Source organism: Penicillium canariense (assembly GCF_028826845.1).
Source record: "Penicillium canariense strain IBT 26290 chromosome Unknown utg000002l_segment0_segment0, whole genome shotgun sequence".
Taxonomy (NCBI): domain Eukaryota; kingdom Fungi; phylum Ascomycota; class Eurotiomycetes; order Eurotiales; family Aspergillaceae; genus Penicillium; species Penicillium canariense.
This window is the reverse complement of record NW_026622729.1, coordinates 543,536-562,100: the sequence shown is the minus strand read 5'-3', so window position 1 is coordinate 562,100 and position 18,565 is coordinate 543,536. Positions and strand designations below refer to the sequence as shown.

At 48.6% G+C, this 18,565-nt stretch overlaps 5 protein-coding genes across 5 annotated transcripts; 4 read left to right on the top strand and 1 right to left on the bottom strand.

The window, feature by feature from the left end:
* Nucleotides 1-1,002: 1,002 nt before the first annotated feature.
* N7482_003397 (putative GABA permease) lies at nt 1,003-2,831 on the top strand (the record flags this gene model as incomplete). The annotated part of the gene is made up of 5 exons (XM_056685522.1): nt 1,003-1,087; nt 1,163-1,223; nt 1,281-1,513; nt 1,570-2,412; nt 2,464-2,831. The coding sequence occupies 5 exons, from the start codon at nt 1,003-1,005 to the stop codon at nt 2,829-2,831; spliced, it is 1,590 nt and encodes a 529-aa protein (XP_056544264.1).
* Nucleotides 2,832-4,234: 1,403 nt separating this feature from the next.
* N7482_003396 (HET domain-containing protein) lies at nt 4,235-6,157 on the top strand (the record flags this gene model as incomplete). Its single annotated transcript, XM_056685521.1, has 1 exon — nt 4,235-6,157. The coding sequence occupies one exon, from the start codon at nt 4,235-4,237 to the stop codon at nt 6,155-6,157; it is 1,923 nt and encodes a 640-aa protein (XP_056544263.1).
* Nucleotides 6,158-8,002: 1,845 nt separating this feature from the next.
* On the bottom strand, nt 8,003-8,458 carry N7482_003395 (uncharacterized protein; the record flags this gene model as incomplete). The annotated part of the gene is made up of 2 exons (XM_056685520.1): nt 8,003-8,340; nt 8,422-8,458. The coding sequence occupies 2 exons, from the start codon at nt 8,456-8,458 to the stop codon at nt 8,003-8,005; spliced, it is 375 nt and encodes a 124-aa protein (XP_056544262.1).
* Nucleotides 8,459-9,869: 1,411 nt separating this feature from the next.
* Nucleotides 9,870-15,278, top strand: N7482_003394 (multicopper oxidase; the record flags this gene model as incomplete). The annotated part of the gene is made up of 3 exons (XM_056685519.1): nt 9,870-10,269; nt 14,059-14,421; nt 14,476-15,278. The coding sequence occupies 3 exons, from the start codon at nt 9,870-9,872 to the stop codon at nt 15,276-15,278; spliced, it is 1,566 nt and encodes a 521-aa protein (XP_056544261.1).
* Nucleotides 15,279-17,294: 2,016 nt separating this feature from the next.
* Nucleotides 17,295-18,061, top strand: N7482_003393 (uncharacterized protein; the record flags this gene model as incomplete). Its single annotated transcript, XM_056685518.1, has 2 exons — nt 17,295-17,490; nt 17,544-18,061. The coding sequence occupies 2 exons, from the start codon at nt 17,295-17,297 to the stop codon at nt 18,059-18,061; spliced, it is 714 nt and encodes a 237-aa protein (XP_056544260.1).
* Nucleotides 18,062-18,565: the final 504 nt, after the last annotated feature.

Genomic DNA, 18,565 nt, shown 5'->3' with positions numbered 1-18,565 from the left:
CCAGCTTGCGTAGATACCGGGGTGTAATGCAGTTACAGCTGGTACTAGAAAGCTGATTACCAGATGTTTATATGTTCTTTGCGAGAAATGGGGTAAATTGAATGATGCAAGAGCATTATGTCAGAACACGGGTGTTTGATATTAGACTAATGCACCGCTTTGACAAGGAGTGAAGGTTATTTGCTTGTCGACTGCATCCCGACCCGGCAAACTTGCTGCATACAACTCCAGCCAACAGTACGGTTCCTGGTACCAGGCAAACTTACACCCCCACTGGCCCAGGAACATCCGTCATCCGGAGCCCTAAGCCCTGATACCAAATATGGAAATGCCTATCCCCTATTCTCGGCGCAAGTCTGCTGGCCATCCGATTGGAGGTTGCTGTGCCGCCATCTCTAAAATGCTTATCCAGGATACTTTGGAAATATGCCGACTAGAAAATAGGCTTACTCGGTGTACCGTGCGCTCTTGGCTAAGCTCTCTGTAGGAGAGATTATTCCTGGACTAGCCGAAAGCTAAATCAAGGGCAACATTAGGAGACGAGCACGCCCCCCCCGGCTATCTCATTACACAATTCCCGCGACAGAATTCCCAGGGGCTTGATACCAGGCTCTGGGTCTCTTTGAAATGGGCAAATGACAGGCTCTGCGGACCCGGTCCTCCTTATCGGCGGCGAGAGCCGATCTCAAAGGCGTTGTCTAGCCCCCCCGCATAATACCCGAGAAATCTCACTGTCAGTCCGGGACCGGCAGACCAGGCTCCACCGGCATCGCGCCGACCTTCTCAATCAGGACACTAGGGGAGGCTTATCTATCTTATCAATATCAATCCTACAGGGTTGAAAATGGTCATTTGGTCACTCCATGCGGTCTCTAAGATAGCATGGGGAAGAGCAGAGAATTTTTGGTGGCCCCAATCTTTTAAACATACGTTTTGCCCATCTTGCCCGCTCGGTCCTGATTCTCTTGCCATATCTGGTGCAGAACGGCCTCAGCAGCAGCCATGTCAAAAGAAAACGCGAACTCGCAAGTGTTTGAAGGCACTACTAGTGAGGATGTTCGCCTTGAAGATCTGGGCTACGAGCAAGGTGAGAGCAGCAAAGGACACAGAGATTCCCCGCTGAGTCATAGTTTGTTTTGTGCTGACCTTTCGTTTAAACTAGAGCTTAAGCGTTCTTTTGGGTTGCTGTCTATGATTGGGTTCAGCTTCAGCATTGTGACATCGTGAGGGCTTCTACCTTATGAATCAGAGAAAAATACGAATCTAATATATCCTATTAGATGGACGGCTCTGAGTGGCGTATTTATTGTTGGGGTGACCGCGGGTGGACCACCAGTGATGGTTTTCAGTTTCCTGGGCGTCAGCCTCCTTACGTTGGCTGTCGCGATCCCCATGGCAGAAATGTGCTCGATGTACCCTGTTGCCGGAGGACAGTACTCATGGGTTGCTGCTCTCACGCCTCCAAGATTTGCGCGAGGTTTATCATACGCGACCGGCTGGTTCATGCTTATCGGTATGCCTTCAACCTGCATCGGTACAGAACGCACGAGCTAACAAAGAAACATCAAGGTCTTCTCGGGATGGGTGCCACGAACAACTCAATTGCCGCTAATTTTATCTTGGGAATGGCGAACCTGGTGTATCCGGAATATACTATCGAAAGATGGCAGACGGTGCTAGTCGCCTACCTTGTGGCCATCCTTTCGGCTGCACTCAACCTCTGGGGCTCTCACCTCCTTCACCGAATCTCCAAATTCATGTTGATTTTCAACGTCGCTTCTTTTGTCATCGTGACCGTCACCCTCCTCGCGATGAACGATCATAAGCAACCAGCCTCGTTTGTTTTCCAAGATTTCCAGAACGCAACCGGCTGGGGCACTGGAATGGCTGCTATCATCGGCATATTGCAAGCATGCTTTGGAATGTGCTGCTACGATGCCCCCGCACACATGACTGAAGAGATGAAGTCAGCTTCTAAAGAGGCGCCCAAGGCGATCGTTATGGCCGTAGTTATGGGTGCGGTCACTGGCTTTGGCTTCCTTCTTACTCTTTGCTTCTGCATTGGAGATATCACGGAGACTGCTCTCAGCAGTACTGGGGTCCCCGTCATCCAGATTATCTACGACTCAACCGGCAGCAAGGCCGCCACATGTATTCTGTCTAGCATGATTACGATAATTTGCCTTGTTGCAGGTATCAACATTCTTGCTGAAGGATCTCGTTCTGTCTATGCCTTCGCTCGTGACAATGGACTGCCCTTTTCGAAAGTCTTCAGCAAGGTCGAAAGCAAGAGCCAGGTACCAGTGAATGCTGTTCTTCTCACTCTGGCTGTCCAACTGGCCCTTGATGCTATCGAGTTTGGCACCATAACGGGCTTTGAGACTGTTATATCTATATCCACCGAAGGCTTCTGTAAGCGATTCCAAACCTTAGTGACTGGTAAACTACTAACAACATTATCAGTTTTATCCTACGCTATGGCACTTCTCAGCCGCCTGATTGGATACTTCTCCGGCCATGTGACCAAGCTTGAAGGCCCCTACTCATTTTCCACCCCGGTATCCATCGCGCTCAATTTCATTGGGCTCCTATTCCTTCTTTTTGCTTCTATCACATTCAACTTCCCAAGTACATACCCTGTCAACAAAGAGTCGATGAACTACACTAGCGCTGCTATTGGTGTCATTGGTCTTATCAGTATCGTCACTTGGTTTACTACTGGCCGGAAGAACTTTACGGGCCCAGGTGCACTGAGCTTGTTGAAAGGCCAGAATGCCACGCAGAATACTGTACAAGCTGAGGCCGATGGAGTCGACGAGAAAAAATCTTAATAACCTGTTTGGCCAATGTGACTGGAACTTGAATAACTTATCGGAAGGATAGCTCTAATGATAATCTATATTGATTGGTGAATTTGTTGATTCCTGGGTCGCATATCCTGTAAAAGTGTTGCCTAGGTTGGGAGTGAGTTCAACCTTCAATTGCCTCTTCGAGTTTGGCGTCCACTATGACCTTATTGAAAGGTGTCCAATGGGGTCTTTTCATAATAATGCACTATTGTGCGGTAGGAATACTTGTTGTGATCATGTCGTATGTCATTTGCGAACATCGATTTGAGATACTTGATTATAGAAAATCCGCGGGGGCGGATAGATGACCGAAGAGGGATAGATGACCGAAGAGCCAGAGTGGATTAGATTATGCCAATTACCCAATTTTGAATCATGGTTGATCTGTTTCCCTCATTGTTACATGGCTAAGCTTGGATGTGGTACGTCTTTTACTGCTTGGCTTTGCCGGGGTCTCCAGTGAATACATCTGTTTGGATGAAAATTGTCTGAATAGCTGAGACAACAATGACTTTCATATACTCAAAAATTGTACTTGTGGCCAGCAACCCAATAACAAGATTATTATTTCCAAAATCCCGAGGCCAACAATCATTTGGGAAACAAGTTCTCCGGGTTGCCCGGATTCCTCCGGCATCCCTGGCCCCCATGGGAGACACAGGTGCTTGCTTGATCGACCTCTTCGTATACGCTACACTTAATTCCAGAATATACGCCCCGACAAAAAAGTTACCGAAGGATCCACTCTAAATAAGTATCAAACTCACTTAACATCTTCGGTTTTCTTACACAGAAACGATGTAAGGGAAGTATTTCTCTCGCACTCAACAAGATCTGCTCCTGCCTCCCAAGCTAGCAATGACCGTAAATCAAGATAAGGCGGCATTATTCTCAATGCCGACATACTACTCTGCGACCAACTCTACGGAAGCTTTCGACGGGGTAGTGAGTGAAATTTGGATGGGCCAAACACAATGATAGATAGAAATATGCTTATAGCTTTCTACAGCTTAGGCATATCCTAGCGCCAGAATTTGGGGCGTTTTTATGAAGCTTGGGTCCAGTTGCCTCACAGTTTCAGCAAGATTCTCCCCATGTGATCCATATATACAGCATGATCGAAATCAGTTTCACCACCCACACACTCATAGATTCTTTGTGAAACCCTCCTTTCAAACCCACATACCTACTACATTTACTCTGCCCCCGATCCCTTTTCTTGGCTGTATTACAATACAGCTGTAAATAACAGCGTAAAAAATAGCCTCTGTATTAATATTGTATGGTCATGCTCTGTCACATGTGATTGTTGCCTGGAGCTGCCCTTCTTGCCCTTCCGCTACCCCCTCATATCTTCTTTCCTCCCTTTTCCCATTGCCACCGTCATGGCCTCAGACACCTTCGCTCGTTACCAATGGCCATCCCTTCGCAACCCGAAGGCAATTCGTCTGTTGAAGATCCTTGACCAGGAGCTTGGTGGCGTGCCTTGCTGCTCCCTAACAGAAATCGAGCTGGATCTCCAGGCAAATTACATAGCACTATCCTATTCTTGCGGAAGTCCAGGCAAGGAGGCGACGGAGCGGGGTGTCATTGCAGAAGCATGCAAACAGATATTCTGCGAAAATGGCATCATCCCTGTCACCCAAAACCTTTCTGATTTCCTCAGAGACGTACGACGATTTCATCGCCACCTTCTTGGAGAATTTATCTGGATAGACGCTGTCTGCATCGATCAAGATAACCTGAATGAGCGCGCAGCACAAGTTCAAATGATGGGAGACATATACATGCACGCAAAATCTGTAGTTATATGGCTTGGCAGGGCAGAACAGACCACCCAGTTAGCATTGGAGTTCATGGCCGTTATCGAACAGAAAGACTTCCCATTAGTGGACGCGCGAATAGACAGTCCTCCGCCATTGGGCGAGATTTTAGGACCACTCGCGGATTCAGATGATCACTGGAATGCATTGAAGCTGATGTTGCAGCGCACATGGTTCTCGAGGACGTGGGTTCTGCTAGAGTTTTGTCTTGCTGTCCAATTTTCGCTACTCTGTGGTAAATTTGAAGTCAGTATCGACAAACTTACCAAAGCTGCATCTCTCGGCCTGCGCTTTCCAGCCTCCCGAGCACGCGAGATTATAGATCTTCCTGGTAGTAGGATGATGGACATACTTAATTTGAAGAAGGGCGTGGAGGAGAGGTCGCCTGGAAATCTCCTCAACATATTACTATATTCATCTAGCTCCACTGCGACGGACCCAAAAGACATGGTTTATGGCATTCTCGGAATGATCAAGAGAAGCATCTCGGATGCAAGTCCTCTTCAGAGCTTGGACGTGAGCTATCGCCTTTCAACTGCCGAATTATATACCCAATTCACAAGACTCCTCGTGTCGGAAGATCCACGATTACTGTTGTGCCAGAATCACGATCCTCAGGTACGAGGGTATGCAAAGTTCCAACTGGAGCTCCCCTCTTGGGTTCCGAACTATTCCAATGGGCTAAATCTCGCTCATGGAGACTTTGCATTCAAACTTTCAAATGATGCAGCCAAAGGGCTTTCTCCCTCGCCTGTGGTCATGCGACGACCTGATGGGCTCGTACTCAATGCACAAAAGATTGACGTTATTGAAGATACGGTTGTTATTTACAATGGCATGTACGAGGGCAACTGGATTGCTAGAACGCTCCCAGATATACTCAGGTTTCTTTGCGCCTTTAAACCAGTGTATTTCGATGGTCAACCACGAAGCCAGGCATTATGGCTTACTCTCGCGTCTGGCATAATCAAGGCGGACTTGAGAACGACAGCGGCTCTGGAAAGATGCCGCCCCCTATTTGGACTTTGGGTGGGCGAGTGTCTTCTTACTCTGGCAGGAAATGACCTTGGCACATACTTCCGTATTCTGATGGATCTTCGGGGGCCGATCGAAACGTTAGCCCACAGCGAGATGGATTGCTTTCCAGGCCTCACTATACTTGTGAACTTTCCCAATGTGCGTACACCACAGAGGGATGTGACTCTTGCACGTCAAAAATTCCGCAATATGATGACAGAACTGTCAAATATCAGTCGCCCAGTACTCTTTCGTACTCGGGAAGGTCTTCTAGGCAAAGGCACTAAGAAAGTACGAAAAGGCGATGAGGTGTGGCTTATCGCTGGAATGCCAACCCCAGTTGTGTTGCGAAAGACAGACAATGAGAATCATTTCAATAAAATTGACATTGCTTATGTTCACGGAATCATGCAAGGAGAATTTATTGACCAGAAAGGATTGTATACAGAAGAGATTGAACTCATTTAAATGCAAGATCAAGTAACGTTTTTGTCAGACTAGAACAGAAGGCGTAGCTAAGCCAGCTCTCAGCACAATCGACACAAAACTAGACAAGATGTCGAACATTAAGCCCCAAGCCCAAATGTCGAACTAGAAGTGGAAGAGGTGCCGAAGCTAACGACCAAGACAGGATCCTGCATGCCTAATCGCTGCGCAGTTGGCTCATAAATTGGAAATTGATCGCTTCTTGTTACGTCAGGACCGAAATACGTGACTGCATTGACGCGTGTTAAGATAGTCCAAGAAGTCAAACGGGGCGGGTTGACCACGAATCAGATGCCACCCTGTGGCCTATCAGGACCTTGATGATTGACTATTATTGCTGCAGTCAGTTTATAAGAGTGTTACATTCACACTACCACTTCCGAGAGGTTGGTTTCTCGGAAAACAATACAGCTTAGCCGACATGGACAATCTCGAGCAAACATATCAAGCCATTTGGCCGGCTCTGTGATAGTGAATCGCAGCATGGTGCTGGCGGTGGACATTCGGCCCGCTTCACGACAACGTATTGTGACTGCGCGTCGAGTCTTGACGTCCCACGGGTGTGCGTCAGCACTAATTGTATCGCACATCCAAATTGCACATATCTTGCAACGCCCAAGAATCCCAATCCCAGTCGGTCTCCGCTGTGAAAAATAGGTGTTTCTTCTGAGATAATTCCTCGCCTTTCCGAGACGTGACGTGTCCTCCGTAGAGAGAAAGGAAATGTAGATTGCTTCCTGTTTTGCGCATACTCTGCGCTGTCTCATGCAACTAGCTACTCTTCACGAGTTAGTGCGATTCTTGTGTCGGAGACAGCTGAACAATCTGACTTGGCAAGGCGTCCCAGCTGAATGGTGGTTGGTAGGAACGGCAGCACCATACACGCATCTATTAGGCCCAGGCCCGAGATAGCTGCCATATCATGATGACAGGGAAAGCTGCCAGCCAATGGACAGGGCTGAAATGGACTGATACTTGGACTATTTCCTTCCGCCTTTCTCCATATGCCGCGTACTTAACCTCGGTATCGCTTCAGTGGGGTGGGTTCCTCACGCGAGCCTGCTCATCACGAACTCAGGCGCGTTCGTTGGTGAATGCGGGCGATTTAGGCTTAGTAGCGGCGCCCCGGAAAAGAACAAAGGCTTGCGAGCTCAAACCACAAAACTGATCACCATGGAGCGAACCTTGATTCGGGTAAAGAGCGCTAGGCAGTTCATCGGCAAGTCCAGCCGAGAACATTGATAAGCTTGCTAAGAGCTATCTTATGCGGGACTCGAAGTGCCGGCGTGGTCGGGGGGGGAAGGTACGGGGATGATGGTGGGGAATGGAGACAAGCCCGAGCCTCGCTAGCTTTCCCCCCTACTTGCACCGATGCAAACATGGGCCGGCAGATTGACGTGGCTAGTCGCCGATGGTTCACGATCGGTCAGTTGCGATCTGACCGATTGCTCGGTCCACCTCCATGCATGAGCGAGCCGGGATTCGGTCAGGTTTCTCGCACAAGCCACTTCGATAGCGCTCCGTACATGGTCCGAAGAACTAGCCCACTGATGTACATTACGTACCATGGTCCACTTTTGTACCGAAGCACTTTGGCACTTGGGTAATCCAATGTGTGTTTCTGATACATCATCTTCCGAATACTGTAGCTACCACCATCCTTGTTTCTGTCTTGGTCAACATTACGGATGTTTTTATCCACTGCCCTAATCTGTCCTAACAAGCCATCCAGTAAACAAGCCCTGCCCCCACTCGTATTCACTGGCCTGAGCAGAGCATGTTCCTGCAATCTTAAGCTTCCTAGCCTCCCCCGGGTTGGAGGGTTCATTAGGCCAGAACCGAATCAGTTGAAGGCGCGACGGTCCTCAGTGTCACCAGAGTCTTGTCTGTTCCTGTCGAGGCAGAAACACCCCATGATAGTGTATACCAGCCAGCGACGCCGGCAATAGGCTCAGCAAAGAAATTTGCATCGCTGACTTCAGCCATGACATAACGACCGTAGGTCCACCACACATTGGTAAGTTTGTCCGTCGATGAGTCGGACGAGGCAAACCCAAATTCACCCGACCCTCCGCTCGCCATATAGAGCGTTTTGGTTGACCAGGTGGCATCGCTCGAGTCCGCATGTGCAAGCCATGTGTATTGCGCTAAGCTGGAGACCGTAACTAGAGTGGAAGGAGTTTTTGTTACCTACGAGCACCAAGCCAGCCATGCCTTCTGCCCGTATCAAGGCGGGGACGACTTACAGTAGATCGGGACCACTTCGGCTGCGTTACACTGCATTGGGTCGCCGATTTTTGCTATTCCTGTAGATGCAGAGAGCAGATTCAGACCATGGTCCGAGAAAAATGGGTAGTAGGAAGAGTGCTGATACCATCCGCATAGAAGACCTGCAAGCCGCTGATATTTTCTCCAAAAGCATAGATGTGAAATTGACTATCGGTACCACGAGCATTCAGCGGCGAAGCCGAGCAAATGGAGCTGGTAAGCGCGTAGACAGGAAGAAAAATGGTTGAACATGAGTGAAACATTCTCGTTCTCAAAAAAAAAAACAGATTCTAATGGACATTGAGGTATTCGGTTTGGACTTTGGTCAGAAAGAGATATATGGGAAGAGAGAGCGAAAGAACGGCAAGCACTTTCGCAGAAATAGCGAGGACCTAGAAGAATATGCCTGGACTTGGTGGTGTCACACTTTAGATTATATTCCTCACTTAACCCCAGAGCCCTTTCAAAATCTCACGATTCGTAAGACCTACGCGTCCGCCTCCCCCTGTCCCCTGGGCGTTTTCCCATATTGATGCTAGAATTTCCGAATGGAAAGACAAGCTCACGTGCCTTACATACTCCAGGTCCACCCGGTGCCTTTTTCATGCAGACCAATGCTCATTCATTGGCCTCGGAGGCACTGACCCCTCGTTTTGTGGCCTCTTGGTACACAGTCAGGCGGCTAAGGAAGCAACAACAACTTGCATTGCAGACGCCACGCAGCGCAGGGGCTAACCGACCCCCTAACGAGGACTTATCATCCAGTGAAAGTCTCCGAACACTGCTCGGATAATACCTGATGATTGAGCCTCGGAGGAAATCTCTCATCACGCCAGATTCAGCTCGGGCTAGAATCTTACTATGCCGTTTAGTATATGTGGAACAGGTTTTTACCCCATTGGGATCTAAGACATGCAGATGAAGCAATCCTGTCGGCAGGGTCACCTGAATTTGCGATTTTTGAACCTGGAGACTCGAGGAAATGGACCCCCCATGATCGATTATCCCCGGAAAATATATGCGCTCTGGATAGGTGGGTGACCAGTAAACCTTGTCAGGACAAGATTAGTTGGCTTATTTGGCATTATTACTCGACAAGCATTACGCCCGTGGCTTATTTTACGTAGCCCGATGGCTAGCCTCTCTCGATATCATCTGCATCCCCGACTAGCGGGGAAGTATGGGTCACCGTGGGCGGCCTTGTGAATGCCCACAGGTCTCCCAATGAGAAGCATTTCAGCCTGAGCCTTGCTAGTAAAATCATCCCAAGTCATATATAGCTCTAGAGTGGCCTATCTTGGATAATATGCAACGCATCCAACACAGTCTCTTCATAAATTGTCTTTCAGCTATATCAGCCTTCCGCCTTAAGTTCTGGGCCTATGGAAGGAAGCTGTATATTCATTACCTCTGATGAATGTTAAACATGAAACTACTATATTTTTTGTTCTTGGGGCTTGCATTGGAGACTGCTGCTTTTTCAATTCCCAACCTCGAGGCTCGGAAGTCCAAAAGATGCATAGGCAACACAGTCCACACCCGGAAAACGTGGTGTGAATATGACATCAACACCGATTACACCACTGTTGTTCCCAACACGGGTGTGACGCGTCAATATTGGTTCTCCGTTGATGAAGTTACCGTCGCCCTAGATGGCTTTTCACGTCCAGCAATGGCGGTCAACGGGACCTATCCCGGGCCCACCATTTATGCAAACTGGGGAGACGAGGTGGTCGTACATGTCACCAACCACCTCGATGAATCGGGGAATGGAACAAGCATTCACTGGCATGGAATTCGGCAGAACTATACAAATCCAAATGATGGTGTAGTGTCTGTTACCCAGTGTCCCACTGCCCCCGGGTCAACGGTTACCTACATGTGGCGCGCGTACGGCGGCCGATAGCGGCCACTGGGAAAGTGCACAATTATGCATATTCTAAGACCGGCAGAAAGATTTAGATACCTGAATTACTATTACAACGCCCATATTAAATCATGTACAACTATCTCAACGGCCATTTACCTCGCTGTCGCTATAATGAAGCTATTTTTATGGTGTATCTTGGCCATTTCCGCTGATATCAGGTGGTGAGGTGCTATCTCAACAGCCATTTACCTCGCTGTCGCTATACTGAAGCTATTTTTATGGTGCATCTTGGCCATTTCCGCTGATATTAGGTAGTAAGGTGCTATCTCAACGGTCATTTACCTCACTGTCGCTATAATAATGATATTGAAACTATTTTTATAGTGTATCTTGGTCTATATTCGTCTACCATCGCCGCCGCCGCCTAAGCCGCTGGCTTCGTCGTGATAGAGAAGCTGCTCGCTTCCTCGATAAGGAAGATACTGTAAGAGATACAGTACCCTCTACTACTACTATAGGAGCAGCATCCTCTACTACTACTATTATAGTAGTATCCTCTGCTGCTACTACAGAAGTAGCACCCTAATCCGTATCGTAGTCAAAGAGCCGCTCTATAAATAGCTTATCCTCCTCCTCTTGTTATAGCGCTATCTGTTCGGAGGACCGTAGGATCATAACGTATATCTAATATTTTCCTTTCTCTATCCGGAAGCGCTAGTAAAGTTCACTAAGGCTTCTAAACAGGAAGAGATTCTACTTAGAGAGAAAGTGTGCGATCAACGGCCCTTTCCCTCTACCTTAATATATGATATCCTCGGCTAGAAGGAACTGATCTCGTAGCCTCGTTTAGTATCCTAATTGCTAGAGTACGTTCCGATCGAGCTTTAAGACGAGGTCTCTCGCGAAGGATAGGATATCGACGATGGTCTCGGAGGAGGGGGAAATATAAGAAACCGATACTAATAGATGAAATATAGGTTAGCCAGCTCCTTCTAGTGGTAGTGGTACTTACTCTGTAGCCGCTCTATCTCCTTTAGGCTCTCCTAGAGATAGAAGGACGTAGAGATATAAATCTCTTATAGTAGCGGCGGCGGCGGCGGCGGCGGTAGTAGTAGTAGTAGAGGGTATCTTTCTCGTTAACGTAGATATAAGCTCCTAGCTACGCTTACTATGCTAGAAAGAGAGGAAAAGCGTGTGTTTAGCTACGCTGGTGCTGTAGTTACTAGTGAAGCTATAGTTACTAGTAAAGCTGTAGCTACTAGTGTTAAAGGTATCGGTGTTAATAGTGTAGGCGTTAGAGTTACTACTATTAAGGAAGCTGCTATTACCGTTAAAGAAGATAATATAGCTAGGATAGCAGTAGCTATAGCGTCCTATAGGGAGGATTATAGAGATGCTATTTCGAAGTAAGATTCGAGATTAATCGGGGCCTTTAATAAGCTACTCGAGGCCTTTAAGCTTAATATAAGACGTAAATTTAATTTTGAACTATATCTTAGCTATCTTAGCTGTCTTAGCTATCTCGGCTGTTAGCGACTATGAATATATACTATACGGCTTTATACAGACGCCTAGGATAGGCTCCTTACTAGATTCGTAGTAGTATAATGCACGAAGCCGAAGTACTTTATACACCGCTCGGTATAGCTAGTCTCTTTCCCTATAGAGCTAAAGTAGTAGATCTTCAGGGTTAAAGCTAACGCCTATAAGTTACTGCCTAATCTGCTAAAGCTGTAAGCGGTACTATACTAAGGTCGTTAGTAGGAGATATTCTAAAGGATCCTATTCTTCTACGTCTTACTGTAGTCTTCGAAGGAGCTCTTAGTTAAAGGATTACTAATGATCTTAAACGTCGGCATAGTAGTAGTTCATAACTAGCTTCCCTAGGATAGTATTTAGCCAGCGAGACTGTCGCCGAATTAGATGAATATTCTACGTATTCGTATATAAGTATATACGAGCTCGGAGGATAGGTATATAGATAGTAAGAAGCGATATCTGCTCTAGAAGACACTGCTTTAAGAAGATCCTATCGCGTTATAGTATATAGAAATATTCGTAGAAGAGGAAGGCGCTTGACCCTACGAGCTGTCCCTACTAGGATTTAATCCGTTGATTCTTAGTGCTTCGGCCGTAGAAGAAGCAGTCTTTTTGCCGAAGATCTTTATTATCTAACGCTAACTAGCGAAGGGCTAGATACGTATCACTAAGCATCATTATTTCTGTGCCTAGATTAGCGCATATAATACGTGGTAGAAAGCCCTTCGAAGCTACGCAGTCGAGATACTAACGAAGCATACTTACTGCTGTCCGAGTAGAGATTCCTATATATATCTATATAATAAGTCGAGAGTATCTATCAATAGCAGTATATATCTCGAATCTAAAAGGTTCTAGCTTTATATAACTATTAACATACTATATCTAGTTAGGCCTAGGGTAAGTGTAAGCTCCTCTCCGGCGTTAGAGGTCTGATCGACGACGTTTAATAGCTTTAGGGTTGATTATTTGGTAGACCTCCTAGATTCTATCTCTAGAGAAAGATTGGTATTAGCTTCGTGTCTACTCATCGAGGATAGGAAAGACCTTCTTATTAAGGATAGGAAAGACCTTGACTTACCGGGGATAGGAAAGACCTTGGCTACGAAAGAAATAGTATTATAGCCGCCGGCTATAGCCTTTAATATCTCTAATATGATCCTCTATAATTAGAATAGCCTCGATCTCAGCTTTCTGCCGCTTACGTTCCTTAGGATCGTCGACCCGAAGCTTTATTCTAAGCCGCTTGCGAGCTCTACGAAGAGAGCGTTCGGATATAGGTATATCCTGTCTCTTTAGTACTTAGAGAATCTCTTGAGTGCTTAGAGAGAGGAGAAGAAGCTCATGAATAAGCTTATCTATAGCTTCGGTTGTCTTAGCCGTTCGACGGGGGTTCGCTAGGTAGATATTCTATAATTATAGGCGGTTATTGATTGTGCGCTTTATGACGCTAATACTATAGTTATTAAGCAGGGTAATACGAATAGCTTCAGCAGAGCGCCCAAGTTAGACGAGATCCTCGATCTCCTGCCTATACGTATTAAGAGGGATAGGAGGCGTCATTATAGAGTAGCGCATAACGATGGCAACTGCGAGGGTATTCAGCGACGGCCACAGCAGGGCAACAGCGAGGGTATTCAGCGACGGCCACAGCGACAGCGACAGCGAGGGTATTCAGCGACGGCCACAGCAGGGCAACAGCGAGGGTATTCAGCGACGGCTACAGCGACAGCGACAGCGAGGGTATTCAGCGACGGCCACAGCAGGGCAACAGCGAGGGTATTCAGTAACGGCCACAGCAGGGCAACAGCGAGGGTATTCAGCGACGGCCACAGCAGGGCAACAGCGAGGGTATTCAGCGACGGCTACAGCGACAGCCACAGCAGGGTAATAGCGAGGGTATTCAACGCCTAGCGATATTGAGAGTTAGCAGATTGTATGGTATGAATAGCTTCAGCTTACCACCTGGGATTAGTGGTGAGAAATAGCGGTCAATATGGGGTAAAGTAGAAAGTGGAGAATCTATTTTTGTATGGGAAAGACAGTGTAAAGAACGATTCCTGCGTTACAGAGCGGTCCCTAGGGCGGTCTAGAATATGCCCAAATTGTGCACTTTCCCAGTGGCCGCTATCGGCCGCCGTACGCGCGGTTCAATACGGCACCTCCTGGTATCACTCTCACATCGGCCTTCAAGCCTGGGAGGGAGTATTTGGCGGCATCATTATTGATGGGCCTGCGAGCTCCAATTACGATGTTGACAAGGGCGTTCTGTTCCTCAATGACTGGTCTCATCAAACAGCGGACGAGCTATATACTTACGCTCAAACGCAAGGCCCGCCAACCCTGAATAACGGATTGATCAATGGAACCAACGTATACAATGGCACCACTGGTGGCTCTCGTTTTACGATGCGAGCCAATCAAGGCGAGTCCTATCGACTCCGGATCATCAATGCGGCAATTGACACCCATTGGAAGTTTATGATTGACAACCATACACTGACAGTCATTTCCATGGATCTTGTGCCGATCGAGCCCTACACAACTAATTTCATCAACATTGGAATGGGTGAGTCATCATCCATCGAAAGTTCATGCACCTAGTCTAATTATACACTGCTAGGCCAGCGATACGACGTCATAGTCACCGCCAACCAGGCCTTGGTGGCAAGAAACTTCTGGATGCGTGCTGTACCACAGACCCAGTGTTCCGAAAATGACAGCGTCGATAACATCAAGGGCATCTTCCACTATGATACGAGGATAGGCACGCCTGAGACAAGTCCCTACGAATTCCAAGATGGCTGTGTTGATGAAGATATGAGCAACCTAGTTCCCATCGTTTCAAAATCAGTTTCTCCCGCAGACTGGAGCTCCGTGGAGGATGTGGCTGTAAGCACCAATGCAAACAATCTCTTCCGTTGGTATTTGAACAGTACCACTATGGAGGTCGCATGGCAGGATCCTACATTGCTTCAGATTTATAATAACGCCACCACTTTCTCCGACTCCAGCGGCATAATTGAGCTGCCGAATGCCAATGAGTGGGTCTACCTGCTCATCAACACCTCAATGCCAATCGCTCATCCAATCCATTTGCATGGGCACGATTTCTTTATCCTTGCACAAGGGTCAAACCCCTGGGATGGCACCACGGTATCGTCCACAAATCCTCCTCGGAGAGATACCGCCATGCTTGAGAGCGCCGGGTATCTGCTCATTGCATTCGAGACGGATAACCCTGGTGCATGGCTGATGCACTGTCATATTGGATGGCATACCTCAGAAGGCTTTGCTTTGCAGTTTGTTGAGCGTTCTGATGAGATCAAAGATTTAATTGATTATCAAACGCTGAACCAGAACTGCGTGGCTTGGACAGCATATGACTCTGCATATGGCATTGAACAGGAGGATTCGGGTGTTTGATTCACTCACTGGAAGGTGGAAAATATACGATGTTGCTGCGGAGACGCATAATTAATACCTATACGTTAATATATGTTCATGGACTCTTGTTTATGAAGTGTTACCGAATCTGCACCCCCTGACTTGGTGGCTGGCCCATACACCATTAGGATTTCTGCAACCTCACTGTTATTCTACATCTCGGCTGCTATTTCATTACTGTAGTGCCTTTCCCCGTTACCTGGGTTGGGCAATCGTCGCCGTACGCAGCGGTGGTTAGCCGCCTTGGGGGGATTTTGACCAGGAGGACTACTATCCCAGGGGCCTTTCCCACCTTATCTTACCTTAGGCCAATTGACCAGGAGATCAGATATTATAATCTGTCAATACGATATGAATATTGAGGCTCATGTTCCGATTTCTTGAACGCTGCTTCTCCCAACCGTCTCGATATTACATATGACAACAGGCGTTTCTTCACAATCGCCGTGGCACCGCTCAAGACCACCATAACTATGCTTTGTTCCTCCAGCCAAACCCCCGCTCCTACCACCATGTTTGGCAGTTCCAACCTTAGGCTATCTGGTGAGGTGTTGCGAGGGCGGCTACGCCCACCCCGCTTCATGGGACACCCTCCACCACATACCCATCGACTACGACGCCAATTTCGTTATGCTTACGCCAACGACTGCGACTCCAGACTTCCACCAGGGCCCCGGCGCTGTCCACAGCTGCGCAAGATCCTATGGCCGCACAGACTCCGACCCCCACCCCACTATGGAGGTGCAGCTACCACCGTCCGACCCCTTCCATGTACACCTAGACACCAAGGACAAGATATGCGTCAGTGGTAGGGATAAGGGGAACGCCATTATAGTTGGTGACCAGTCAAAGTGCAGGTGAACCCAAGCTAAAATATCTGTTCAGAGATGACTGTCTTGGAGAGCAAATCAAAGTCTCTTCTTTTGACAACGTATGCCGGTCATGATAGTTCATGCAGGCCCAAAAATGTGGCCCTTCATCGAATAAGAATGGGAAAGACAACCCATCTGGGCTGGTCACGACTGCCGAATCTATAACCTTTTGAACGGTGGGGTTCGGTCCGCGGATCTGCTTCCACGAGCACCTCAGACCCAACTCCGCCTCGTAACGGGGGTAACTCCGTCGCATCCCGGCGAGGTCATGATCCAATAAGTTATGTGTATGAGCTGATGTTCCTTTTTAATTCGGTTGAGAGGCTCGTGAACCCCAAGCGCGCTCAAACGAGTCAATATCTTGTCTCTGTTGAAACAGGTAAGTCTTCAACGCAATAAACAGGCTGCTTAGAGCTATGAGCCGGAGCGAGTTAAACCTAACACTTGCAGCATGACGTCTAATAGCTCTTTGCACGGTGCATCGAAGTCTCGCGAAAGGTGATAGATCACATAGCGTCGGTCGGAAAAGACGAACCAAAAAGCGGTCTACAATTGCGATCTCGGGCGTCGCCCATCCGTCCATAGCGGGGATCTCAATTGCATCGGGGGACCCAATCCACACCAGGTCTGCCCAATGAGCCCAATGAAAGCGAGGCTAGATCTGCGGGCTTCTCGCGAGAGGCGGAGAAGCGGAGAGGCGGTATGGAGAGTCAGCTAGCCAATGGGAACCCACCACACGGACGATCCTGGATGTGGGTTGGCGATTTGGTGCATGGCAGTGTGCGACCATTTTGCAAGCAGCTGGTCCGTGTTCTTGATGGAAGAAAAGATAGCCCTCTGAGGCGAATGCAGAGTCCCCAATCCCGCAACTCGTGCACGCTTTCCATCCCAGCGGCATGCAGTATCACCACACCCATCGAACTGAAATCAGAGCGCAGGTTGAGATACGAGAGCCGGCGTGGAGATCATTGACAAGATTCGAATAGAGCCACCGCTGAGGTTTTCTACTTATATGGCCTCTGTTCTGTCGCAGCGTTGGGGTTCTAGATTGCCGTGACTCTCGTGCCCGCCATATTGACGTCGCACCCATCCCTGCCACCAGCTGGGAAAGGCGAGAATCAACATGATCGCTTGCTTTTTATTGGGCAGTGTCCTGGCCTATGGCCTCGTCACCACAGTCTATCGTCTCCATATCCACCCATTGAGCAGATTCCCAGGGCCTCGGCTGGCCGCTCTAACAGGACTCTACGAGATCCTTTGCACTGCTTGGCCGGGTGGTTCGTTCGATGACGAGATCCACCGATTGCATCGGCTCTATGGTACCGCACCCTGTCCGGCTATACCGCAGACACTGTACTGACACAGTCGGCAGGTCCCGTCGTACGCATCACTCCCGACGAAGTCCATATCCAAGAGCAGTTCTACAACCCGAAGTATGCCGATAGTTGGATCAAAGGCACCAGGGTATTGGGCCCTGGCCGTCACCAATCGGGACGCACCACCCAAAGCGTCCAGACCCGGAAACGATCGATCTCGCGAGTGCGATCAATCCTCCAGGTCGAGGTTCATCAGATCATGCGTGGCCTGGCCCAGAAGCATCAAGTGCACCCAGTATTCCGCTCACGGCTTCGGCCCCTCATCCCGATTCCCGACCCCCACGAGAGCCGAGCTGATCCTGATTCCTCGGAGAGTGATATAGACGATGGGCATGGAAGCGCCTCGGGATCGGTGGGGGGCGGATCAAAGCCCAAGTCCCGCAAGAACCATCTCCTCCCGCGCCGAGGCCAAACACGCCCAGGGTCCTGGGATCCCCGGAACTTCGGTGGACAAACAGGCCTTGTGCTCGACGGGACAGAGGATGACAAAGTCTCTTGGTTCGAGACCCATTGAGCCCGCACAGAGTTTCCGAACGAGAAAAACTCGGGGAATGGGAGGTCGAGAGTTTGGTTTGGTACAGGGTTCTCGAACTTGTCACGTCTGGAAAAAGGGGATGGCTGCTGAAGCGGGCACATTAAGGTTACCGAGCGGGATTTGACCACTCGCGAATTCAGGCGAATCGCATGGGGACAGTGACATCGTGCGGACAGCCTGGGAGAGCAAAGACTGACAAGGATGAGGAGCCGAACAAAATATGATAAAGCAGCAGTCGCCTAGTCGAGCAGTCGAGCAATTGGTGGCTAGACTGGCAATCTGGTGTTCGGTGCGGGGGTCCGGATCTTCACCGGCCAATCTCCGATTCTGCACTCTGCGCCCTCTTCTTATGCTCAAGCCTGAAGCTTCCCTTCTCCCTTTGCACGCGACCCTGGCGCAATTGCGCAATTAACACTTCGTCTACCCTCTTTTTTCCTTTCCCTTGTTCTTGCCAGATTCCGCGCCCCCATATCAACAATCCCC